Source organism: Eschscholzia californica, unplaced genomic scaffold, assembly GCF_041429995.1.
Source record: "Eschscholzia californica isolate CP2 unplaced genomic scaffold, dmEscCali1.0.p SCAF_3, whole genome shotgun sequence".
In the NCBI taxonomy this organism is placed as follows: Eukaryota; Viridiplantae; Streptophyta; class Magnoliopsida; order Ranunculales; family Papaveraceae; genus Eschscholzia; species Eschscholzia californica.
The window spans coordinates 904,439-931,856 of record NW_028238420.1 but is presented as its reverse complement, the minus strand read 5'-3'; the positions used below and the strand labels follow the sequence as shown (position 1 = coordinate 931,856).

Here is a 27,418-nt window from a genome sequence, read left to right as displayed (position 1 = left end):
ACGAAGTAATTCGCGGCTAACTTCGATCGGATCCTACAACGGATTACACATAAGAGTGACAAATTGATCTAGGATATGACTAGTGGGAGTGAGATATAATCATGGGAGTGTCCCATAAACATATCTCATAGGCCTAAAAAGGAATTAGGCAAAGATAGTACAAAAAGGCCAAAAACAGGGTTTTTGGGCCTAGGCCGATTCGGGCACTTTTAGGGCTCGGATTGGGCTGATTTTTGGAGGGACGTTTCCTTATGTTATTAACATTAAATATGCCAATTTTGGATGGGTTTGGACGTCATCTCCTTAGGGAATTGAGAAAATACCAATAGTTGCTATTTTCGACTATTTCCCTAAATCTTATTCTAAAGGGTGTTTTGGGAAACCTAAAAGGAGGTGGATTCTTATTAGGGTTCTATATAAACACTCTTAGGGCAGAGAATAAGGTGTGGAATTTCTCTCTAAGCTTTCTTACTCTACCACATCAAGTAGAGAGGAGAAAGTGAGCTAATTCCCATTACTATCAATCTAGTCAAAAAAGAAGGTGTTCTTCTTTCCAACCACCATTGGTGTGCTAGCTATACAACAAGGTGGGAGATCAAATTGATTGCTCGTGTCCCAAGTAGAGGAGCTACACTTGAAGCTCTTGGTCTTCTCCAATCAATTCAACTAGTTCGAGGGAAAAGCGATTAAGGTAATCTACTATCTCCATTAGATTAATTACTAGTTTTGCATGTGATCCTGGGGATACTAGTGTAGACATTAGATGTCTTATTTCCGCTATAAACACTAGTATAAGGGTATAAATCCCTACATTACTACCTATAGGAATATAGATGGTGGTACAGTTATACTGGGTGATGATAGTATATGTAAAACTGTGGGACTCGAAACAATACGGATCAAGATGCACGATGGAGTGGTGAGAACATTGACGGACGTAAGACACATACCCGATTTGCGGAAAAATCTAATTTCCCTTGGTGTGTTGGAGCGGAACGGCTGTAAGATAATTATAGAGAATGGCTCCATAAAAGTCGTTAAGGGTTCTTTGGTGGTAATGAGAGGTACTCGTTACGGTAATTTATACAAACTTTTGGGGACAACAATTACGGGAGATGTAGCAGTAGGAATCAGTGGAAGGGATCCAACGGCTAGTACGAGGCTTTGGCATATGCGCCTTGGGCGTATCTCAGAAAAGGGTCTATCTTTGATGTGCGGGAAAGGCTTGTTGAAGGACATGAAGAAGCCTTGCATGGAGTTTTGTGAGCATTGTGTGTTCGGGAAGGCACACAGGGTGACGTTCTCTACAAGCAAGCACAGGAGCAAAGAGGTGTTAGACTACGTACACACCGATGTCTGGGGACCGGCAAAGTTACCTTCCAAGGGTGGTTCCAGGTATTTTGTTACATTCGTTGATGATCATTCGAGATTTGTCTGGCTTTATTTTCTGAAGCATAAGAATGAGGTATTCAACACATTCCTGGTGTGGAAAGCAATGGTTGAGAACAAAACTGGTCGAAAGCTGAAGACGTTAAGGTCAGATAATGGGACCGAGTACACGGATGGGGCATTCAAGGAGTTTTGTAATCAGGAAGGCATTGTGAGGCACTGGACAGTAGTAAACACACCTCAGCAGAATGGAGTCGCAGAGAGATTGAACCGTACACTACTTGAGAAGGCTAGATGTATGCGCTCCAATTCGGGATTAGGCGTAGAATGGTGGGCAGAATCTGTTGCTACAGCTTGTTATATTGTGAATAGGTCTCCACATTCTTCTTTAGATGGCGGCATACCTTACGAGGTGTGGTCAGGTGAACATGCAGATTACGGGAGACTTAGGGTTTTCGGTTGTACGGCCTAATACCATGTTAAAGGTAACAAACTTGACAATAGAGCAAAGAAGGCAATTTTCTTAGGATATGCTACAGGAGTCAAGGGTTATCGGCTATGGTGTACGGAAGACAAGAAGTTTGTAATCAGCAGAGATGTGGTGTTTGATGAGTCATCTATTGTAGCTACGGCGAAAGCTACGGTGCCTAGTTGTGGTGATGTTGGGTCTACTAAAGCTCAAGTAGTGGAAGTAGAAGCCGAAGTCCAACGGGTTTCTAGGAATCATGATCAGGTGGAGCATCAGGATAATACTCAGGATGAGGAAATTGATGAACCCGATCATGAGGAGGTTCAAGGGGAAGGTACACAAGTTTTACAACAACAGCAGGATGTTTCGGTACACACTAGGCCGAAACGGTTATATAAGCCGGTACAGAGGTTAGGGTCAGACAAACCTCTTAGGCATTACGGGCAAGCAAATGTGGTTGAGTATGCACTCTCGGTGGAAGACGACTAGCCGGTCACCTTCAAACAAGCTATTACCGCGGCGGAAAGAGAGAGTTGGTTGGTTGCTATGCAAGAAGAGATGGAGTCTCTTCACAAGAACAAGACATGGGAGGTTGTCCTATTGCCCGAAGGTAAGTCTGTTATTGGTTGTAAATGGGTGTACAAGAAGAAAGAGGATTCTTCCGAAATCAAGGGTACAAGGTATAAGGCAAGACTAGTGGCCAAGGGTTATGCACAGAAAGAAGGGGTCGACTACAATGAGATTTTCTCACCGGTCGTGAAACATACTTCTATTCGGGTGCTATTGAGTATTGTTGCTCATAGTGATCTTGAGCTAGAACAACTCGATGTTAAAACCGCCTTCTTGCACGGATATTTGGAAGAAGAAATTTATATGGCTCAACCAGAGGGATACAAGGTTGAGGACAAAGAAAATCAAGTATGTCGTTTGAGGAAATCTCTTTACGGATTGAAACAATCCCCTCGCCAATGGTACAAACGATTTTATTTTTTCATGCTAAAGCATGGTTTTCGCAGAAGTGACTATGATTGTTGTGTATACATCAAGAAGCTTCGCGAAGGTGACTTTATTTATCTCCTTTTGTATGTGGATGACATGCTTATTGCTTCTAAAAGCATGGTGGAGATAAATAAGTTGAAATCTCAACTCAGTCAAGAGTTTGAGATGAAAGACATGGGCGCTGCAAAGAAAATACTAGGAATGGAGATTAAGAGAGAGCGGTCAAGTAAGAAACTGTACTTAAATCAGAAAGGTTACATCGAACGAGTAGTTTCTCGATTCGGGTTGCAGAATGCGAAGGCGGTGTCAACACCTTTGGCACCACACTTCAGGCTCTCGGGAAAACAATCTCCCACTACTACGGTGGAGAAGGATCGTATGGATCGTGTACCGTATGCTAGTGCAGTTGGTAGTTTGATGTACGCTATGGTGTGTACTCGTCCAGATATTTCACAGGCGGTCAGTGTGGTTAGCAGGTTTATGGCAAACCCGGGGAAGACACATTGGGAAGCTGTGAAATGGGTCTTGAGGTATTTGAAGGGTACCGTTGATACGGGTTTGTGCTTTGGTGGAGACACTGAAGGATTTATCCGTTCGGTCTGAAGGAGATGTCCTTCCGAAGGAGTGTCCTTCGACCAAGGTGGCAATGCGATCAATTTGTCAGTTAGGATAACGATGACCACACGTAAAGATCATCCAGTCCGGTCCAATTAGGGGTCGTAATGCTTTGCTAGAAGCCAACTACGATCGTCGGATCAAGGAGTTGATTCGAGGCTAACATAGACCGGATCCTACAACGGGTTACACATAAGAGTGGTAACTTGATCGGAGAGATTTGACTAGACGGGAACTGGCTAAAGTTGGATGGGATTCAACTGGAAAGGCCGAAAGGGTCCGAATGGAGATTCGGGACAAGATAGAAGGAAGGCTCTTTGGGCCGGCCATGAGATGGCCGACCAGAGTAAGTGGGCCGGCCACATAAGGCCCATGGTGGGCTGCCCTGGCCGGCCACACTTAAGGGGATTATCAAAATACCCCAAAAAGGGTATTTTGGTAATTATCTTTTCTGTGACCCAGAAAATAGAAAACCTAATCTGAATGAGATTCTAATTAGGGTTTGTCTATATATTGGGTCAGTTGAGAACAGAAAAGGGGTGGATTTTTCTCTAAGGAAAAATATACAGCTCTCTCTCTCTGAATATACAGCTATTGGAGAGAGAGGAATATAGAGAAAAAGTTCCCATTCTATCAATCTAGTCAAGAAGAAGAGTTCTTCTCAACCTTCTAGTAAGTCCTAGCAGTCTGAAAGGAAGGGAGATCAAGTCTATTCACTCGGTGTCTCAAGTAGAGGAGCTACAGTTGGAGCTCTCGATCTTTGCATGCGATTGGAATGGTTCGAGGGAAAAACGCGTTAAGGTATTTATCCCTCTCTAGTTCATTGATTAGTTTATGCATGACGATCCTGGGCAATCTAGTGTTAAACATGAGATGTTTGAGATTCCGCTTACAACACTAGTTAGTGTATAGGATACACAAAACCCTACAGACACATGTCAGGTAAGCTGTTATGTTGACTCGGATTATGCTGGCGATCTAGATAGAAGACGATCTACTACTGGTTATGTATTTAAGGTACATGGTGCTCCAGTTAGTTGGCGATCGATGTTACAATCTACAGTTGCGTTATCTACTACGGAGGCCGAGTATATGGCTATGGCCGAGGGTGTGAAGGAAGCATTGTGGTTGTGGGGTCTTCTGGATGATCTAGGGATTAAGCAGGAGTGCGTAGATGTATGGTGTGATAGTCAAAGTGCGATCCACTTGGCGAAGAATCAGGTTCATCATGCTCGCACTAAGCATATCGATGTCAGGTATCACTTTGTACGAGATGTCATCGAGGAAGGTGATGTTTCTCTTATGAAGGTACACACAGATGAGAATCCCGCGGACATGTTGACTAAAGTGGTGACGTGTAGCAAGTTTCAGCATTGCCTGAAATTGCTACAAATCGGCTCGTGTTAAGTTGCCCGAAAGGGCGTAATGGCAACAAGGTAATCTTTATGTGAAGGGTTGGTAGAACTACGGTAGGCTTGATCCTGTAAAAGGGTACGTAGGCAGCTATGGTCATATGGTGCAGTCGGATGAAGTTACAAGAAGCAGATATATCTTACAAGGAGTATCCTGGTGTTCGTCCAAAATTTGAAGTATATCAAATTGTGTACGAGGTGGAGAATTGTGAGAGGCAGTTTCCAAATTGAGGCTTGTGGCGGTTTTTTGGAAATGTTCATAGGCGGTTTAGTTGGTAGGTGGTTTGGTGAATCCTTACCCAAGTTGGATTTCCAATTTGGAAATTGCTAAAAATTGGGACATAGTGTTGGCTTATAATAATTATAAATAGGGCTTTGAGTACCACCACCAACACCAACACAAGCAACAACAACTCTTCTTTGGGAAGAGCTGAAGAGAGAGAGCAAGTGAGAGAGAAATTTTTTGTTCATAGTTTTGAGCGGTGTTAAATTTCTCGGTCGTCGAAGATTTAGTATAGAAGGTTAAATTCTATACCGTACCATCTTGAGACGAACTTGCGGGTTGTGTGAGTCGTCTTCATCTATCCTTCAATAAAGATTTCTTGTTCGCCCGAGGACGTAGGCTTTAAAGCCGAACCTCGTTAAATTCTGTTCGCATATTTGATTTTGGCTTAGCTTTTCGATTAATCTTCATAATCGGATCAATTTCTAAGATAGGTTCGATAGCTTCCGCGACTTTTAGTTTTAACATGAAGACTATGACTCCAAAGGCAAAACTAGTGTGGCAATTCAAACCCACTATGGTTTGTAGATGACACAATCTTCTTTCATTGTTGTTTTTCTTGTCTGTTAAGTTTAATCAAATGTGAAGCAAAAGTAAAAATGTGGAATACTAAGGAAAAAATTGGTGAGAAATGAATATTAACGTTTAAGTGAATATACGATGATTTTTTTAGTAGATTGATTTTCCTTTTATTTGGATGTATATCTTATATGAGGCCAAGTTTACAACTTTTGAATCACACTCGTAATTGTGAAAAATTCGAAGGTGATAAGTGAAGACTACGACTCATGATATGTAATGTGGGGTGAGGAAGGCAAAACTACTGTTACAACTCAAACCCGTTACGAATGACGCAATCTTCTTTCTTTGTTGTTTTTCTAATTTGTTAAGTTTAGTGAGATGAGAAGATAAATGAGAAAAAAAGTTTAGGAGTTTAAGGGTGAAATATAAAGGAAAGATGAAAAAAGTGAGCTCAGGTTTCTAGGTTTCACCCAAACGGACGCCAGTGGAGAGACCCCTCTCACACAAACACTTCATCACCGCTCACGATGCTTCCTAATGGGAGTCTTTAGTACTTGTAAAATATTTTTCTTTTTAAAGTTTGGATGTGGGACTATACCTTAGTGAGTGGGGTAGCTATAAAAGAAAACAGGGGCCCCTTTAGGGCTTTACCCTATCCCAAACAATAAGCCTAGACTAAGTTGAAGCAACATTGACTGTTAGATTTCTAACAATCTCAACTTTAAAAACATTGAACTTAAAAGTGACCGGCCATTACCGATATGTCAATTCAAGATCTATGCCTTAGATCGTGTCTTGGGTCTGACCCTCAGTTAGAAAGTTCTCCTTGTCCACTATAATTTTGCATCCAATCAATCCTAGTATGGACGAGTTTGGGAGCACTTAAAGTCAATATAACATTCTCAATATATTCATTATTATTTAATCCTCGAATAGCTTTGATACGCAATTTGAATACGTACTATTTTAAGGTAATTTTGCATCCAATCAATCCTAGTATGGACTATCATTCAACAATGACTTCCAATAAGAATATTATATTTGTTTCGGTCCCTATACCACATAAATCTTTTTTTTGTTGAGGTATACCACATAGATCTTACCATTTATTTGCACATTCCTGGTTGTTGCCAATGGCAACTTGGAGGTTCATCTTCTTTGAATATATCATCAATATGACTTCATTTTATCGACTTTGAATGTTTCCCCCAACCCACTATCTTCTTACAATAATAGATGAATTATACTGCATATACAAACTATACTAAGTTATATCCACTTCCATTTGACATTAAGCGTCAGACCACACCTATACATGTAGTGTGAACATAGATCGAAATAAAAACATATATTTCAACCAACTTATTAATTAATAGTTAAATCCTGAAAAACATTTCTTTCTAAGTAACAGTTTAAGTGGGTGGAGGGTCTAAATCTCGTGGTTAAGCCACCAAGTTCTTAACATCACTAGCCCATATTTAAAAAAGAAAAAAAAAATACAGATTAGGATATTATGATAAAGTACCAATTTGATATTACGTCATATATTTATTGCACATTAAGTGGCCGATAATTGAAAGTGAGATTAGTCAAATATATAATTTTAGTACAATAGATATCCGTTTTACTCGCATGTATATGAATCCACGTTTATAGTTTTTGAATCACACTAGTAATTGTCAAATACTTAGATATATAGATAAGATATTTTCAGTACTAGAAATAGTGATGTTAACATCTACTTGTTTCCTGCACCTTAAACATCAAGTCATTCTTGCCATTATCCATTGTTCAAAATAACTCCAAAAATAAGGCACACTTAACCCAATTTGTTCAAATTTTAGGAGAATTCACCACAATCACCTATTTTTCTCTTTTAGGGGGGGTAGTGGATCAAGACATTGGGGGACATTAGGGGACAATTAGAGACAAAATGTTCCGTGGACATTTCAAGACATTTCGGGACATTTGTCTGTAGACAAAATGTCTTTATGGACATTTAAAGACATTTGATTCGTAGACAAAATGTCTTTATGGACATTTCAAGACATTTGATTCATAGACAAAATGTCTTGGAGACATTTCAAGAATTTGGTTCACGGACAAATTGTTCCGGGGACATTTCAACATACTGAATCCATGGACAAAATGTGTAGTGGACATTATTATTATTATTATTATTATTATTATTATTATTATTATTATTATTATTATTATTATTGTTATTACTATTATTATTATTATTGTTATTATTATTATAATTATTATAATAATAATTATTATTATTATTACTATTATTATTATTATTATTATTATTATTGTTATTATTATTATTATTATTATTATCTCATCATTGAATGACAATTGGTAGATATTTATTATTTTAATATTGTCTAACCATATGAAATATATGATAATATATTTGTACACATATTTCAAAAATATATTTTTCGATATTTGTGGACATCTGTGGATATCCGAGGACATTGAAGGACAATTGGTAGACATTTATTATTTTAATATTGTCATATGAAATAATATATTTGTACTCATATTTCAAAAATATATTTTTAGACTTTTGTAGACATTCGTGGACATCTGAGGACATTGATGGACATTAATGGACAATTGGTGGACATTTATTATTTTAATATTATCATTATTGTATAATCATATGAAATAATATATTTGTACCACTAATCTGAAATATATTTTTTGACTTTCGTAGACATCCGTAGATATCTATGGACATTGATAGACATCCGTAAATATCTGTGGACATTAATATAATAATTATATAATAAAATAACATAATATAATAATAATATAATAATAATATAATAATATAATAATAATATAATATATTACAATAATAATACAACGATATAGTAATATAATAATAAGATAATATTATAATAATATAATAATAGCACAATATAGTAATATGATAATAATATCATTTTTACTATAATAGAATAATAATAATATAATATAATATAATATAATATAATATAATATAATATAATATAATATAATATAATATAATATAATATAATAATATAGTAATATAATAAGAGAATATAATAATAATATAATATAGTAATATAATAATAAGATAATATTATAATAATATAATAATAGTATAATTCAGTAATATGATAATATTTTATATGTTATTTATTATTTTTAATCTAATTTGATAATAATAATTATTTTTATTATCTTCCTCACTGAAATGTCCTCAAGTTTCCTCAATGTCTTCCATATTTTGAGAGGCATTTTCTCTCCAAAAGCTCTCCAAATTTACACTAAAATGTCTCCAAAACTAATTTGTCTTGAAATGTCCCCAAATTCGTGTCCCAAACGAATAACACGGACATTTCGGGACATTTAAAATGTCCCCAACCAATAACACGGACATTTGGAGACATTTCGGGACATTTGAAATGTCCCCAACCAATAACACGGACATTTGGAGACATTTCGGGACATTTAAAATGTCCCCAACCGATAACACGGACATTTGGGGACATTTCAAATGTCCCCAACGAATAACACGGACATTGAGGGACATGAAAATGTCCCCCAATGTCTTGATCCACTACCCCCCCCCCCCCCCCCCTTAATTGTTGCGCATCCTTCATCTTTTTCACTTAAAAACACGAAAAGTAGTCATATCTCTATTTTCTTTTTTACCTCTTTCTTTCTTCTTGATCTCTCATATCCCTTCCTCAGTAATGCTAACATCATGGATTTTTGGCTGACGAAACTTCATTTTTCAAAATTTACTTTTTTTTCTCTCTCTTGTATTCATCTTATTTCTACCTTACCAATTGTTCCATTTGATTTAAATTAAAACTAAAGTTTTCCAAACACAACCAATCTCCAAGAAGACCTCCTCATATCTCTTAGTCATTATATGAATTATAAGTCGTGTACTTTCAAACAATACAAAATCAAAAGACAAACTGAATGGAAGATTGTAAATTAAAAGAAAAACTATTAACTGGATTAAAGAAGAATCCATAAACTGATGAAAATTATACTGTCACGACGACGACAGAGCTACTAGAATAAGATATAGAAAATATAGTGAAGGTAAGACCAGGGCCGTGCTTGACAATTTAGGGGCCCGGTGCTAAATTTGAAGTGGGCCCCTTTATATAAAAAAACAAGAGAGTTTCTTTTATCTGAACTTTTTTGTTTTCAAATGATTTAACTATAAACTTAAGATTGAATCATTAACAAATCCAAACTCAATGTATAATGTTACTATATGATTGTCGTGACGCGTTTTATGTAAAACTTCTCTGGTTTGACGAGAGTCTTATTTTTATAAAACATTAGTTTGAAATTAAAAAAATAAACATTAAACTATGGAAATAAAAATTAACATTTAGGCGTGTATGCTGCTTTTCCTTCATAACAAAACAACTTTTTCCTTAAAATAATCAAATGTTGGTGTCTACTAAAATTTTAGAAAAATTAAATTATTGATCTCGTCAATGTGTGACTGTCGATTATGATTTTAACTTAGAACAAATTTAAAAGTGAAGCGAGGTCCGTGAACAAGAGAAAGACACATTTTTAAGAAAGGTATACGTTAGAGACTGATGAAGAGTGATTTGAGATTTACGGGACTTCCCGTATTGATAATGAAGCATCAAACCAACTGAGCTGCTTGCATTTAGATGTTTATACCATGACACTCTTTTTACTTATTACTTCTCCCTACACCTCTCAAAGCTAAAAATCAGCCCCATGTGGTGGGAGGCCCTGTGCGGGCGCACGGCTCGCACCCCTCACCACACGGCCCTAGCGTAAGACTACTTTTCTATTGTTAGATGGCAAAAATAACTTCACTAATGTACTAATATCCAATTAAAAGGGAGATATCGCTAATTAGACATCAACCGTGAGTATGGCTAAATTCTCCTCAGAGAGGTATGGAGCTTAGTTAACGTTACTGATCAAAGCTGTATGACCTGGGTGGACTAACGGTAAAGCACCACCGACAACCACAAGTTAACTGACACGTCAGAAAGGTATCATGAATACGTCAGCGTTTTACTTCCACTTGGCAGTAGCATTAGTCCCAGTATAGCTGCCCGTTTGGAAACTGGAACCTTCGTTTTGTCCAATAAGATACTGACAGCTCAACTAAATACTTTGTTAGTGTGGGGCAGGCTGACCAGTGTCAAAGAAGACTTCCAATTGTGAGGTAAAGTTGCTCTTGTGCTTTTTAATTTGGGGAATTTCTGAACAGTATTGTGTTCTTCCAGAACAGTAGGAGCCAAATTCATTCATACTTTACTCAGTTAGATTTAAATAGATTAGATCAAGTTTAAGTTTTTGGTGAAAATTTTTGAGGGGTTGCTTTGGAATTTGGAAAAGAAGTGATAGATCTCAGAGTGATGGAGGATGAGTATGCTAAGTTTATCAGGAGGATGAACCCACCAAGGTATTCTTCTTCTTCTTCTTATTCTGGGTTTTCTTTAATTTCAATGGAGATTTATGGGTTGTTAGTAGTTTTCTGAATAGTGCAGTATTTCATGGATTAATTGAAAGGGTTTGTGGAATTTGCCCTGTTTTGTTCTGTTCTTTAACTATTTGTGGGTTTAGATTTGATGTTCAAGTCTCTCTCTCTCTCTCTCTCTCTCTCTCTCTCTCTCTCTTCTGGGTTTTCTTTAATTTCAGTGGAGATTTATGGGTTGTTAGTAGTTTTTTGAATTGTGCAGTTTTTCTGGATCAATTGAAAGGGTTTGTGGAATTTGCTCTGTTTTCTAAATATTTCTGGGTTTAATTTGATGTTCTACTATCTCTCTCTCTCTCTCTCTCTCATGAAATATGATTTGTATTTGTGCAGAGTTGTGATAGACAATGAAGCTTGTGAAACTGCCACTGTAGTTCAGGTGAATGATAAAATGCCTGAATCATTTTATTCTCTTCTATTTTCAAATTTTCTGTACTAGCTAGGGTTTATTCTGTTACTAGCTTCTATGTATGATCTGTGAAATATGGAATTTACTAAAAAAAGGTTGCTCTTGTTCAGGTTGATAGTGTTAAAAAACATGGAATTCTCTTAGAAGTAGTTCAACTTCTCACAGATCTAAACCTAATCATAATAAAGGCATACATATCTTCTGATGGAGGATGGTTCATGAATGGTACAGTTCAATTTCTCTAATTGCGGAAAGTTCGATTTTTTTTTTTTTTGAAGATTTTTACTATACTAATTCATCTTCTTATCTACCACCCAATTTGAATTTTTCAGTGTTCAATGTTACTGATCAAGATGGGGAAAAACTCAGAGATGAAGGAGTCATCAATTATATAAAAGGGGTAAGCAACTAAATTTGCAATATATTAAAACGAAACTATGATCAAATGAATCATTTTTCTTCTCATTGTCTGATATTTGACTCGTCCGAATCAAATGGATCCAAAATCAAGCCAAATGGGCCCTTCCGACGAGTCAAGACAGAACAAACATTTTAGGATGCGGCGGTTCCGACCCCAGTCAACTCAGACCTCTAGTCAAATTCAGATATGACTTAGAAAAAATTGCTATCTAATTCTATAAGGCTGTCCCAAATAGCACATAATTTTTTTTAACTTTTTTAGCATGTACATGTGATTTTTTTTTTTGTATGCCTCATTTTTGAATTTCATGTACGTGTTCAATTTACAGACTCTGGAAACAAATGATTGTTTCTTGCCATCTTTGAGAAGTACTATTGGAGTAGTGCCCACTTTGAGGAGTACTGTTGGTTTAATGCCTTCTAAAGAGGACACTTCAATTGAGCTAACGGGCTCGGACAGGCCTGGTTTACTGTCCGAAATATGCGCTGTGCTTGCGGATCTTCACTGTAATGTAGTAAATGCAGAGATATGGACCCACAACGCTAGAGCTGCCGCAGTTGTTCATGTAACCGACGAGTTCACAGGTTCTGCTATTGAAGATCCTAAACATCTTTCGACAATCAAGGAACTCCTTAGATATGTTCTCAAAGGAAATAATGATACCAAGACAGCAAAAATGATTTTATCGCCACCGGGCGTTACCCATAGAGAGAGAAGATTGCACCAGATGTTGTTTGACGACAGGGATTATGAAAAGGTACGTATAGATGGAACAGGAAGAGTCGATGAGGATAAGAAACAAGGACCTGAAGTTGATTTATGGGATTGTTTGGAGAAGGATTATACCGTAGTTATGTTAAGGTCCAAAGATCGCCCTAAGCTCTTATTCGACACTCTTTGTGCCCTAACAGATATGCAGTATGTGGTATTTCATGGAACTGTCAAAACAGGAGAGATAGAAGCATACCAGGTAATTCAAGTTTAGAGAAATTCTTAACCAGAAACATAAAAACTCAATTGTTTTATAAATTGACTAATAATTGTCACTTGCTATGCCAAAAAAAATGCCTGGGCAAATTCAAACAGTAACCAAGTAAAGTTACTTTCTTATTTGATAAGAAACTAATCATGAAAGTGTTAAGAGGCCATCACCATCACTTTCCTTGCAAAACGGCTTGCAACGATTGCCTGAGACATATCTGCTTTACAAATTCTAATGTCCAGGTGATGTGGGCAGAGGAGGGCCGAGTGACTTCAGCTTTGGCGATGTAGGATAATGCTAATATCTCCCCTCAATGCCAGGTTGAAGTCATTCGGCACTAATTCTGGTATATGTTAGAGGCCATTGAGCTTAACTCTCTTTGACAGCCGGCTTGCCCATAAATTATCCACTTCATAAATTCTCATGTTCAGGTGATGTGGGATTATGTTAACAAAAACTTAGGAGCGGTCAAGCAAATGGATAATTCTGCATTGACGCTTTCTAGAAGCGTCTGTTTTAACGATGATTACTGATTATTTTACTTTGCAATCGTTCTTTAAACAACATATGGCAGTGTAGCATTGTGTGATTAACGACTAAAAGGACTTTGGGTTTTGGGTTATAGGAATATTATATCCGGCACATTGATGGTCTTCCTATAAATTCAGAAGCAGAAAGACATCGTGTTACACAGTGTCTAGAAGCAGCTATCGAAAGAAGAGTTTCAGAGGTATAATATATAATTTCGGATTAAAAGCTTGTAATGATACCAAAAATGTTTCGATTTTTGTTCTGATACTCATCCTTGGCTCGGTAGGGACTGGAACTTGAATTATACACAGAAGACCGATTTGGACTCCTATCTAAAATCACAAGGATTTTCAGAGAGAATAGTTTGACCATAAAGAGAGCAGAGATCTCAACAAAAGGTGGAAAAGCGAAGGACACGTTCTACGTTACTGATGTGTCTGGTAATTCTGTTGATCCTAAGATTGTCGACTCAATCTGTCGAGAGATTGGAGAAACTGAACTTCGGGTGAAAAAGAACTCAAGTCGCTCCCCAAAACCGGTGTCTGAGACAACTACAGGTTTCCTCTTCGGCAATCTCTTTAAAGCTCGAACGTTTCAAAATTTTAGAATGATCAGATCCTATTCTTAATGTATACTTCTATGTTCGAAATTGTACAAAGATCATCAAACATTGCATCCAACACACTGTAAATAAACATAGTATAGGAACTGTGAAATACTACGGAAGGCATCGTGATACTTAAGCAAAAGAAAACGATAAATCACCCTCATAGACTGTAAAGTATATTGCAGGATTTGATCTCCATGGCTCTATTGAAGTTCTGTAGCACTTACAATTATGTAAATTGTAATTACATTGTGTACAAAGTAGTATCTATTACAATATAATGTAAATATGGATATAAATATAAAGTCATCTATTATGTTGTTAGATTGCTTTTATGGAATTGATTTTGTGCTTGCATTAGAACTAACGTAGTATGTTTGGAGGAGGAAATTTATTTTTTTAATCTTCGCTCTGTTGTTTTTTGGGTAATTTGAGACAGACGGTTTAGATTGAGACGAATCAGGCGAGCAAGGTTTAGACAATGAGTTAAAAACAGACACTACCATTAGATAGTATGTATTATTCTATATCTTTTATATCTTCTAATATCTTGGATCGTCTTGATCGTCGGATCCCTTTATATCGATCCGTCTCATATATCACGTATCTCAACAGTCTTGAATCGAAGAAGAAGAACTAACCCTTTAAAAGAAGAGAGGTGCTCTTTATACACGAATATGTAAGTAACAAGTTTATGATATGGTCATCAGGTTCACATAGTTCGGAAGAAACAAAGAAATAAACACTTACAATGTTATGTGTCTTGGATCTCTTCCACCATTTCTAGTGACCTTGAAACCAATGTGGTACCGATCGATCGATCATGGATCATGGAAATCTCTACAACAACTAAATTTTGATGACCCAAGCCCACAGTTACTGATCGTAGTCGACTAACCCATCAAACACTTTCTAAGCTTGATTTTGCACCTATTACCAATGCTTCCATCATTTCCGAAGCTATGTAAAACCATGACAACATAAAATGGAAGTATTACTTTTGTGTAGTGAAAAAAGGGTCCTTTTAAGGAGTTGGGTGATTGATAGTACTTTTCCGTTATGTACAAAACTCATGGGGACTACATAGCTAATTTGACAAAAAAAAGGGGTTTTCGTCAACTGATGCTTTCATCATACTCAATACGTGCGTGATACACACCCTAGTCCTACTACTTCCAACCTTAGAGAGAGAAAGAGAAAGAGAAAGAGAAGAGAGAAGAAGGAAGAGGAATCGGTGAGAGAAATGGATAACAAAAATGTAGTAGTCTGCGATAATGGCACTGGGGTAAGCTTCTTCTCTCCCTCTCTCTCTCTACGATCTTCAAGATCTATCTCATCTAATGAAAAAACCTGCTAATTTGATCCCAATTCAGTAAAATATCGAGCTTAAACAAAAGCCTAATTTAAATTTCTCTGCTACTTTTTGCTGGTTATGTTCATATAATATACAAAAAAAAAATCGATAGTTAATCTAACTGAAACAGCTTTTATACGAATACCCAATGTTTGAATTCATCATAACATAAACATCCTAAACTTGGGTAGCAATTAAGACTCATAAATTAGAAATTTTGGAGATCTTTGCTCTTAGGGTTTCTGGGTTGCCTTTCAATTCACCTAGTAGATCAAAAGAAATTGAGAATCTAACATAAACCAGGGGTACCCATTTTTCAATTAAAGTCAAACAAACACATATACATAGCATACTTACCACATCCATGTGTGGGATTAGGTTATCTAGGTTATAAGCAAATGGTGATATTGGCTTCACAACGAGAGAAAACAAGAAGTAGATAGTAGAAACAATGTTCTCCCATAAATTCATCACCGAAGACAAAGAAGTGTTCTCATAATATCTAGTTGGGTATTCCCCAAGAGTGTATCATTGCATTAATTGACTTGATAACCCTTTTTAGGTTACATTCAACATCACGGAATAGCTGGTTGTTTCCTTTCTAATTTCGAACCAGATGCTCCACCAAATGGCCAAGGCAATGACTTGTTCGAGAAGGCCTTTTAATGTATTTGGCTTATCAATGTTCCATAGTCTAAAGAAAATACTCAAGGAAAATGGCATCGGAAAAGGACAGTTTAACAGGTCTTAGTTTGACAACTTTGAAACTTTTTTTTTATTTTTTATTTTTGTTTGCAGTATGTAAAGTGTGGTTTTGCTGGTGAGAATTTTCCAACATCTGTATTCCCTTGTGTTGTGGGGAGGCCCATGCTACGGTACGAAGAATCACTTGTGGAACAAGAGTTAAAGGTGAGGCGTTTTTGAACAATTTTATCGAGGTTTGCTATTCTCCAAAAGGAAGCCGTTGTTCAAACGATTTTCAGTTTCAAGGCACAAAATCGAAGTTATATTTATGTATGTCAAAGTTTCTTTAACTAATATACCCAATTATGAGACAGGTTATTGTTTTTCTTTGTTCATTCAGGACATTGTAGTAGGTGAAGCTTGTGCCGAACTGCGACATCAATTGGACATATCTTACCCAGTTAACAACGGTATTGTGCAGAACTGGGACGATATGGGCCACGTTTGGGACCATGCATTTTTTAAGGAGCTGAAGGTAAATTTTTTGGTGATTCTAATCACAGTGTTTGTAACTTATAGCTATTCGTGTTGTAGTCCATCCACAGAATAATGTCACTTAACAGTATAGATTAACATCCACTGTTTTTCTTTTGAACAGATAGACCCCTCAGAATGTAAAATTCTGCTAACAGATCCACCTCTGAATCCCTCAAAGAACCGCGAAAAAATGGTGGGTCTCTTTAGTTTCCATTGAAAAAATGTACTTAATCAGTTGGCATACTGCTACCTATTGCATTTGGTTCTAAATGAATTTGAAACCGCAGGTAGAGACGATGTTTGAGAAGTATAATTTCTCTGGCGTCTTCATTCAAATTCAAGCTGTACTGACATTGTACGCTCAAGGTGCTTACAAATGTTATTGAAGGTTATGACTTCAATTGTCTCATTTTGTCATGGACTCATGGTTATATCATGTAACTTTTCATGTACGATATAAAATCTTTTGGGAACACTAAGGACGAAGGTGAAACCACTTCATACTGATTTGTTTGCATGACGTATTGACATCTGCTGGGGTGCTTACTTGAATTCTTAACAGGGTTGCTCACTGGTCTTGTTATCGACTCTGGTGATGGTGTCACTCATGTGGTAAGGTACTCTAGAAAACTAGAGAGATGATTTTGTTTGAGTTGAAGTTTGTCGTGATTTTTTCATATGGTTGTTGCATTGGATAGTTTCAATTTTCTTACAAAAATCTCTTTTAGTACTTGAACATGGACAAGTCTTCTCAACCCACCCTCATGTCTGTCGCACATATTCTTATTAGTATGGACTTGTTGTGTGTTATTAGTGGTGTTCGCAGAGTTAGCCTTTTAGAACAAAGAGTTTCAGATAACCCATCGTCTCAGCTACTGCAGTGGACTTTAATGAGGTACATGTTTTCACTGCAATTACTAAAGTTGCTATCATCTTTTCATTTAGGTACCTGTAGTTGATGGTTATTCATTTCCGCATCTTACAAAGCGAATGAATGTAGCTGGGCGACACATAACATCTTATCTTGTAGATTTGCTCATGCGCAGAGGGTAAGTGCTTACTTTCTTTAGCTTAGCTGTGGTGATTAGTCCTAACTGAACACTTTGGTGCATCTGGTTTTCTAACCCTATTTTTTTTTTCTTGAAGGTATTCAATGAACAAGAATGCAGATTTTGAGGCTGTCAGAGAAATTAAAGAGAAACTCTGCTATATCAGGTAAGTTGGAAGTTAAAGGTACCCGGTTGCATTTTATTTGGTGCAACTCTCATTTCTTCTAACTCGTAAGAAATACTCACTTTGCAGTTACGATTATAAACGAGAATACCAGCTAGGACTGGAGACTACTATCCTCGTGAAAAACTATACTGTAAGTTGGATATTTGTTCATATCATTGGCATGAAAGTGTCCCAAATTTAAAGAAATATTACCTGATAGTTTATATACATCAACGCATTTTTTATATTTTGTTTTATGTGGCTAGGATCCAAACAAGTTGCCTAATCCAACAAAATTTAGAAGATATGGTGTGTTTACAAGGAAAAGACATATACTTCGAACTCTTTAATCCCCCATGACTTGTGTAAATCTTGATATCTCATTTCCGCAAAATGCACAACTAAGAAAGGGTTGTGCTTCTAGGCATGCATTCCAGTTTCAATATGAATTTGGTCACAAAACAGTACAGATCATCTCATAGTAATAGCATAACCTTGGTTTCCTCTTGTTTATCCTAAACATTTTATCTGAGTCCAAAAGCTAGGTTGCAGTCTTTGGTAGTTATAAATATTCAAATTTTTTTTAGTTTGTAGATCTTTATGTTAAATTTCTCATATGGTATTCTTGTTTCTAAAAGTTAACTTGATCAGCTGCCAGATGGAAGGGTTATTAAGGTTGGCACTGAACGCTTCCAAGCACCAGAGGCTCTTTTCACTCCAGTAAGTCTTTATGAATAGATGTGTGACCACTTTCTGCAATACTATTTGGGAGTTTCAAAACATTAAATCTTGGGTTGTAGGAGCTGATAGATGTTGAAGGTGACGGAATGGCAGACATGGTTTTCCGATGCATTCAGGAAATGGATATTGATAATCGGATGACGGTAACCTAAATCGTTCTTGAACTTTATATGCTTCACAAACACATCAATGCTAGTTACTCTTAGTGTTAGTGATATCCTTATCTTTTAATTACTGTAATGAAGATAAACAACCATGCCCATGAACTAACAGGGCAGCTCTAGAGTCACAAAATTATAAATGTTCTACTATTGTTCTTACATCTCACTTATCCAGCTATATGTGGTCTCTAAGCATTCCAAGTAGTAACCCCGAATGTCCTACCGGAGTGTGGTAAAGCTTCTCCTTATGATCAATTGTTCTTTAATTCATCATATAAGGTGACATAGATATCGCTTAGTCCGCGATTGAATAATACCATCTAAACTGTCAGTCAGTTACTTGAATCATTGCAGTTTGTAGATCGTAGAAGTGCTTCATTACCTACCCATAACATCAGAAATCCAGAAGTAATTGGATGGATATAATTCAAATTGATAAAAGCCAGAAGGCAGTTTCTCAGTTGTAATTGAGAAGTGCTGTCCAAGACAGCTCAGACTAGGTAGCTAGGTAGCATCAGTAATGTGGCTATTCTTGCAGTTCAGATTTCTTTCTTCGATTTTGTTTGAGTAAATTATATCCACTTAAACTGTCCAACTTGCTTGAAATGTGCAGCTTTATCAACATATAGTTCTGAGTGGAGGAAGTACCATGTATCCTGGATTACCAAGTCGGTAATGCTCTAACTTCCTCTTTGCTGCAAACCAGCAAAAGATTTTATTCAGTAGAAGAGAAAATTTTAAATTCTTGCAATCATGAAGTCTTTAACTTGATGTAGATTTTGGCTATTGCATTTAGCACTGTTGACGTAGATTTTCTGCTAATTTGGACAATTTTCTACCAAGGGTGTCGTCATACCGTTGTTCTGTCATTTAATTTGAATAAAATAACAAATATAACATGCTAACCTCACATTATCCAAAATAACAAGAAAGACCTTTGTGAAGTTCAAAGTCACAATTCACGAATACTAAAAGAAGTAAAATAATATCATAATATTGCCTTGGAACAGATTTTGGGTTTCTCGTGATTGCTATAAGCTGATGTTCTTATCTATCTTGTTATAGTTTGGAGAAAGAAATTCAAGATCGTTACCTTGACGTCGTCTTGAAGGGAAACAAGGACGGATTAAAAGTAAGATTGGGTTCTTGATTTTTTATTTTATTTTCTGTCTTCCATGTTTGTATATCATCTAGATGTATAAAAGTAAGCAAATTCAGTCAACGATCTGGCTAGAAGGCACCTTCTGTGGATCATATTTTATTTGCTCTTTCAATGTTCTTTTCGCGAACACACGCTTTTATTACTTCATGTATGGACATTAATAGACTACTTGAACAAATATGTTATCTTTCCCGTTTACTCATCACGAATCGACTTTTGTGTCAATGGCAGAAACTGCGATTAAGGATAGAGGATCCACCAAGAAGAAAGCACATGGTGTACCTCGGCGGAGCAGTCCTTGCAGGAATCATGAAGGTACTCTTTTGTTCTCTCCGACACTCTTTACACACAAAATTGCCCACAATATACCAACATGTGTTCGTGTGCTATTAACTTGCAGGATGCACCTGAGTTCTGGATCAGCAGACAAGACTATCTCGAGGAAGGTCTTGCTTGTTTAAGCAAGTGTGGTCAAGCTTAATTAACTTCAAAACTAAACCTTATACAGGAAAATGAAGCCCTTTCCCTTGTTGTAGTCTTTAAGAGAGATCTTGGGATTTCAGTTATTGCATCTTAGATTACTACCTAAATCAGTAAATCGAAAACAACTCTCTCTGTTTCGCATATAAGTTTGACTGTTTGATTACTCGATGTTGCAACATGATTTTCTTGACCTCATCTTGTAGAAGTCCTCATAGCAGAGCTTCATATGTTTATTTGAATCCAGTGAGTTTGGCAGACATGATTTCAATAATTAGGTCAATTCTTTGAAGAATCTACCAACTACTTGTTTTATGATTCAAACAAGCTAACTGAACCGAAGCAATCTTTAAAGCTCTCGTCATTATGAGATGTAGATAGGCTCAAGTAGTTCTTGAACAATTGATACATCAACATACAGATAAAAGGACGAAAAAGAAGAGGGCTAAGTCCTGTGTGTGATAAATCAATATAATTTTCGGAAAGCAACTTCCTTAGTAGGCCTATGTGTGATAAATCTACACCATTAATCTATATTTAAAACAATATAATTTCTAGGCAACATATCTGTGAAACCACAAATTGCCCTAGTATTAACGTAGACGGATTTTATATCAAACTGAACGATCGTTATGTTTCTAGGCTAAGATGTTTGGATTATCTTATTTACCAACCAATACAATAAAAATAATGAGAATAGAACATCATGTGGCCTATCAAGAAACCTTTAATGGTTAAATTCGACACATGTGCACTTTTATCTGTCAAATGGTACCAAAAATTAATTTAAAAAATATTTTCATTGGAATTCGAATCCCCCAACCCCAATAAGAGCGGGAAACTTTCCCGCCACAGCAAAAAATTCCACGAAAATATTGATTTCTAGATCCGGATTTCCCACCAAATTTTTTAAAAATTTAGCGCCCTATTTCAAGGAAAAGAATAAATTAGAGAATAGTCTATATTTAGTAAGTAATTATTATTAGATCCGCTACATCATATTCTCTTCAATTATGAAATAACCCCTTGTTTTTAACTCTCTGACAAATTACGACATTTGGATCTCATAATTGAGGGAATCTGAAGAGTTGGACGTTATATTTAACGTTGACAACCAAAAAAAGAGGGGGTTCAGTTTTTCACGGCGAGAATCCACTAAGTACTTAAAATTACAACTCAACTACTCGTCAGAAACTCAGATCACTACGACACTTCTCTCTCTCTCTAGGGTTTCGCAATTCTCAGGGTTTGAACAAAAGTTTGTTGATTTTTCATTCGATTTGATCTCTTCTTGGTTATGGCTACTGAAACCCTAGAAGATAAGAAGCTTAACGAAGAGGTGGAAAAGAGTAGAGAGGAAGGAGAAAAGGAGGAAGATACGGAGATGGCCGAGAAAGAGGAAGGAGAAGATCCGGAAGAGAGAGAAAGTAACGACGAAGAAGAAGAGGAAGAAAGTAAGAAAGGCCGAGGAGGAAGTGATCGGAAGGCTAGTTCGAAGGAAGTTGAAGAAGAATCGAACAAATCAGGTGGTGAAGAGAGTAAGGGTAAGAGTCAACCTAGAAAGAGAAAGAGTTCGGTTTCTATTGAACCTGTGACGCCAACTGAGAGACCTTCAAGAGAAAGGAAAATTGTTGAGCGGTATTCTGCTCCTTCTGAGAGATTATCTACACCTAAAACCCTTTCCATTGAAAAGGTATTGAAAATTAGGGTTTATCTGATTTGGATTTCAGACCTCTTTTTGTTATAGATGTTTTAATTTGTTTACCAATTACTGATTTATTTGATTTGGGTTTACTGGATTTCAGGGTCATGGGACACAACTGAAGGACATCCCTAATGGTACATATTCTTATTTGATCTTGTTTTTTTTCAATTCAACTTTAATTCGTGGATCTGTTCATAAATTTGTTATGCCCCACTGCTCAAAAGGAATTAAAAATTGAAACTTTCTTCTTTTTTGGTCATCACATTTGGCAGCAGAAGAATGAATAATTTAATTTAATTTTTTTTATAATTGCGAATTTGTTTTTATTATAATGAATGGGAAGATTTACAGAAATTTCGGAAAAACAAACGATAACACAGACGACCCTGCCATCCTGGCGTCCTGAACTAACTGAGATATCGCATGAAATTCGGAAACAAAAGATTAGAACCCCCAGTTTTTCTTCCTCACGAACTACAGAGATCTGATTTAGAACAATCGCTTTTCCTAAACCTTGTTTTGCTTGAAAGTTGTTGAGTTCCCCTACTTCTAAATTGCCCAACATGTTGATAATTGTTTGTGGAGTGCACCACACTGCTTGGACCGGGTTAAGGAAGTAAGACCATACCTCAGGGACTAGAATGATGATAATCCTACTCTCAACTCTTAGATTCTTTTTTTGGTTGATTTTGGGATCTTTTGATTGTTTTAATTGCTAAAAAATGTTCATAAATACGCTGCAAATAATGTAGACAAGATTGACGTTGAAGGAGGTTTTAGCTTATTAAATTTGTTTTAAGGGGACAAATATATAAAATAGTCGAGTACTTTCTGGGCTGCAGCTGAGAGGTAAGTTATAAAGTTAACTTCCAAAAGAGAGGAAAGTCAAGATCGGCCCCTTCTGATAGTGTAGTAAATAGAATTTTGTGCCATCATATGTGAGTTTTAACATATTAAGATTGTTGGATGTAGCAAATATTTTTCTTATTCTTTTTTTGTGTCTTATGAGGTGGAAAGGAATTTATGTGATTTATTATTCTGCATTTGATATTTTGATGTCTTAAAGAACAAATTATACATTTCAGTGGCTTTCAAGTTGTCCAAGAGGAAACCTGACGAAAACTTGCAGACTCTGCATACAGTACTTTTTGGAAAAAGAGCAAAGGTGAACTCTCCTTTTGTAGTGAAATTTATTATAGTTATGTGGCTCTATCCCTTCTTCGCTCCTTTTGATCTGTTTTTGCGTATTAATTGGCTTCGGCCTATTCATTTGGTGCGACCCTTGAATTTTGTTAGAAAGTAACTGGGACATACATTTTGCAGGTGCACAGTCTGAAGAAAAATATAAATCAGTTTTCTGGCTTTGTATGGGTGGAGAATGAGGTACTATAACATCTCTTAGGAAAGACTGAACTTATCCAATGTTTAAAAAGGCGCATAAGATGCGCATCAAGGCGTACGCGTCGAGGCAAAATATAGGTGTACCGCATTAGAACTTATGCCTCGGTGTTGTAATAGCTTCCTTTGTTTTTCTTCAACTTCTAGAGGTAGTCAAAAGGGTAGAAGTGGCCGAAAGCATTCATATCCTTTAACTTTACTATTAAAAAATTAATTTTCTAGAGTACGACAAACAAATTCAATAAAACATACTGTTAATAGAAGAAAATACTATAACTAAATTAAATTATACGAGATTGAAGCTACGCCTCTTTAACGTCTCGAGGCACCGCCTCGCATTGCCAAAGAAAACTGCATCAAGGCCTAAAAACACTTTTTTAAACATTGAACTTATCTTTAACAATATTTATGTGCGCACTGTGGACATTTTTTTTATATTTTAAATACTCCTTCCAAGTAATGCTAACAATAGTTCAGTTTATTTTCTCGTTAAGTTGTCAATGTGCACATGTATATGTTAGGAGCCGACTTTATCCTCTTCGCAGGAAAAGCACAGGACGAAAATAAAGGAAAAGCTTGACAAATGTGTGAAAGAAAAACTGTTGGATTTTTGTGATGTTCTTGATATCCCGGTCTCTAAGATGCGAGAAAAGAAGGTTGGTCAGTCAGTGATAAATGTCTCTTTCTGTTGGTTGATGTAAACTGTTATTTACCGGGCGGATTTATACTTTCAGGAAGATATATTAGCAAAATTAGTGGAATTTTTGGAATCCCCACATGCCACAACAGAAGTTTCACTTGCTGAAAAGGAACAGGTTCGTATTTTGCCAATAACAACACTCTTTTAGGGGATTAATATATCAGATAGAGTTCTTTGGGTGTTAACAATTTGTTGGGGTTTCTTTTGTTTCAGTTGCAGAAAAATAAGAAACAGAAAAGGAAATCGCCAGTGAGTGCAGGGACTACAGCTAGAGGGGCATCAGCAGTGCAAAACAAGGTACGCAGAGTGAATATTATCTCTACACGCATCCTTAGCTTCCACTATGTTGACAGAATTCTAAAATTCATTTCAAATTCTTTCGGTAACATGAACATACAAACATTATTCCACTTTCTGAGGAGATTCTTTGTTTTAGCAGTACTCTTGTAGAAAAAATATTTGGAAATGTGAAAAGTTCTGCTGTTCTCTGATTTACACAATTGAGGTGATCGAGAACATAGATGTTCACTAGTTCTTATGCTTTCGGCCCAGAAATGGTCCAGTATCCTGAATCTCCTTATTAGTCATTCCCTGGATCTGTAGTCCTGCAATACTTGAATAGTATGTAATTAGTTTCTCTCCAAACCAAGTAAATTGTGCAACAAATGTGTGTTACCAAATCATCAGGACCAGCAGGCAGCCGTCTCAGAACTGCTGATGACTTTTATTTTTTGCTATGCCTACAACTGCTAATTAATATGTGCCTGTTCTGTTACCTTCTTCTCTCCCATCATAAATTTTCTTGCTTTTTTCCTTTGTCGCAAATATTCAATACTAGAAACAGAAAGGCACAGAAAAGAAAAAAGAGCCTGCCTCCAAAGTCGAGGAAAAGAATGAAGATGTTGAGGAACCCGAGTCTCCTTCAGAAGCTAAAAGTGATAGTGATGATGCTAACGATGATGCATCAGTGCAAAAAGAAATTAGCGACCAGGAAGGTAGTGAGTCAGAGGAAGAAGACAAAGAAAACGAACAACAGAGTAAAGATTCTGGTAAGAAGAAAATGAAACAGGACTCAAAGGCAAAGTCTGCAAAAAGCCCAGCAAAATCTTCAGAAAGCCGAAAGCCTCCTGCTTCATCACCTAAACCCAAGGTCTCAAAGAATAAAGACAAGAAAGATGATGAAAAGAAAAGTCAGAAGGATCAGGACACACCTTCTAAAGATGTAACAAAAAGCGACAAAAAGTTGAGCACGCCCAGCTCAAAACTATCTGGTAAGGAATCAGGTATAAATCCTTTTCTATTTTTACCCATTTGCCTGTAACACATGTTTCTCATTGTTGACGATAAATTTAAATTCCTGAAGGCTCGTACTGTTCTTAATATCTGTCTGGAGAATATTACTCTTTCTATTAGCTTCTGGCTTTTCTATGTATGTCCCGACTTCAATACGTTTCATATACAGCACCCCGGATTTTCTCTAAAGTATGTATTTTTATTATCTATATTTAGGGGCATCTGTTCCAATCATGCCGAATTTATAATTCATGCATCTCTAATGATTCTGGTGAGCAATGACTTGCTGTTCTCTAAAGTAGGTCTGAGAGGCAGTTGCTATGGACCTGCAGTCGCTAATGTTCTTAATAGAAATCATAAAATGGTATCTCAGTTTTTCAGTTCTTGTTCTAATTTCTAGGTCAAAAGTAGTAACTTCAGAAGCAATATTTTATAGTTTTCACTTTTCACAACTGTCTCATCAATAGCTAGCTTGTTCTAGATCATGCATATAGACCTGTAAGTTGTCCAGCATTTCTCGGTCTGGCTTAGTCTGATGGGCCCCCTTGAATTGAAAGTTTTCTTGGCTTTACTTCATTTTCTGCCCTACTTGTTGATCGTAACTTCTGGTATGATTCCTGAACTATGAATTGGAGCAGTGAGATGCAGTTGTCTTGCGTTATGAACTAGATAAAATTTTTATCGTTACAGTAATGACACTGACTTAAGCAGACTGATTTATGAAATTCTTTTTTCTTGTTGGAATAGGTAAAGGCAAGGCAAGTAATAAGCCTAAGGCAGCACCTACCAGTGAAGAGATGCATGCTGCAGTGAGTGTTATTCTGAAGGAAGTGGACTTCAATACGGTTAGTATTGGTTTCTTAAGTTTTTCTTTTCTCGGATTATCTTATGATCTCTATTAACAAAATAGTTCAATCATTTTATATGCAGGCAACTCTATCCGATATTCTGAGGCAGCTAGGTAATTTTTGTTTTGCTTCGAACTCTTATTATCTTTATTAGTTTCATGGTATAGAATAGCATCATACGATTGTATTTGGCTTTCACTTGTTATATTTAAGATTGTGCTTGTTTTCCCGATAGGAACCCACTTTGGTGTGGATCTAACGGACAAGAAGGCAGAAGTGAAAAGCATAATTGAAGATGTGATAAACAATATGACAGACGACGAGGAGGATGAAGAGGACGGAAATGAAGGTGATGAGGATGCTCGTGAGAATTCAGAAGACAAATCCGGCAAGGATAATGATTCCTAGATCTATGAACTCATAGATGTAATTTGTAACATTAGGTAGTGAATGACACACCCTTCTAGCCTTCTTTTGAGAAGGGGGAAAGACATAAACGGGGAGGAGAGTAAGTTTGTTTATTACCGTTACAGGATTGCCAATTGTTTTTTTCTTTTACTTTTACCTTTGATTTTCTTTCTAATTTAATACTAGTTTGTTTGTACAATACAAGTGTATTTTGTTTATTTATGTTTAGGTTTTACCTTTACTTTTCTTTATTGATTTTTGAATAGTCTATTCTTCCATATGTGGTGAGCAGAAACTTGTCATATCTTGCAGTCCTAAAGGCTGGAATTGGACTAAAATTTGTAGCATTAGTTATTGAATGACACCCTTGAGTAGCCTTCTTTTCAAAAGCTTAGAACAATTATATGCTTAGAATTATGTTGTCAGTATAGTTCAGCAATACCCATTAAGAATTTGTAATTCTTTAACCAAGGTAGGCGCAGGGGTGGTTTTGTAGTTTTCCTATATAACTTATTGAGTGCCGTTAAAAGCGTCCCAAAATTGCTCTTCGTGTCTTCGGA

The 27,418-nt window shown here is 36.5% G+C and overlaps 3 protein-coding genes across 7 annotated transcripts; all 3 read left to right on the top strand.

Annotated features, from left to right (window-relative positions):
• The first annotated feature begins 10,789 nt into the window (after positions 1 to 10,789).
• Positions 10,790 to 14,496, top strand: LOC147547463 (ACT domain-containing protein ACR6-like). Its single transcript, XM_086672230.1, has 7 exons — positions 10,790 to 11,150; positions 11,556 to 11,601; positions 11,742 to 11,856; positions 11,964 to 12,031; positions 12,381 to 13,022; positions 13,660 to 13,764; positions 13,852 to 14,496. Exons 1-7 carry the CDS (start codon positions 11,104 to 11,106, stop codon positions 14,191 to 14,193), a joined length of 1,365 nt encoding a protein of 454 aa, XP_086528356.1. The 5' UTR covers positions 10,790 to 11,103; the 3' UTR covers positions 14,194 to 14,496.
• Positions 14,497 to 15,302: 806 nt separating this feature from the next.
• Positions 15,303 to 20,764, top strand: ARP2 (actin related protein 2). 2 transcript variants are annotated; one of them, XM_086672231.1, is made up of 15 exons: positions 15,303 to 15,457; positions 16,325 to 16,435; positions 16,611 to 16,745; positions 16,869 to 16,940; positions 17,035 to 17,113; positions 17,310 to 17,359; positions 17,693 to 17,796; positions 17,894 to 17,962; positions 18,050 to 18,113; positions 18,614 to 18,682; positions 18,763 to 18,846; positions 19,478 to 19,536; positions 19,930 to 19,996; positions 20,258 to 20,341; positions 20,427 to 20,764. In XM_086672231.1, the coding sequence occupies exons 1-15, from the start codon at positions 15,416 to 15,418 to the stop codon at positions 20,505 to 20,507; spliced, it is 1,170 nt and encodes a 389-aa protein (XP_086528357.1). In that variant the 5' UTR covers positions 15,303 to 15,415; the 3' UTR covers positions 20,508 to 20,764. The 2 variants fall into 2 exon arrangements, with proteins under 2 accessions (XP_086528357.1, XP_086528358.1); XM_086672232.1 differs by having other exon boundaries at positions 15,313 to 15,457; positions 16,089 to 16,435.
• Positions 20,765 to 21,603: 839 nt separating this feature from the next.
• On the top strand, positions 21,604 to 27,057 carry LOC147547461 (DEK domain-containing chromatin-associated protein 1-like). 4 transcript variants are annotated; one of them, XM_086672229.1, is made up of 11 exons: positions 21,604 to 22,199; positions 22,312 to 22,345; positions 23,297 to 23,376; positions 23,535 to 23,594; positions 24,155 to 24,265; positions 24,344 to 24,424; positions 24,523 to 24,606; positions 25,154 to 25,580; positions 26,350 to 26,447; positions 26,533 to 26,563; positions 26,686 to 27,057. In XM_086672229.1, the coding sequence occupies exons 1-11, from the start codon at positions 21,804 to 21,806 to the stop codon at positions 26,856 to 26,858; spliced, it is 1,575 nt and encodes a 524-aa protein (XP_086528355.1). In that variant the 5' UTR covers positions 21,604 to 21,803; the 3' UTR covers positions 26,859 to 27,057. The 4 variants fall into 4 exon arrangements, with proteins under 4 accessions (XP_086528355.1, XP_086528353.1, XP_086528354.1 ...); XM_086672227.1 differs by having other exon boundaries at positions 25,154 to 25,592; XM_086672228.1 differs by having other exon boundaries at positions 25,148 to 25,580.
• The last annotated feature ends 361 nt before the right edge of the window (positions 27,058 to 27,418 follow it).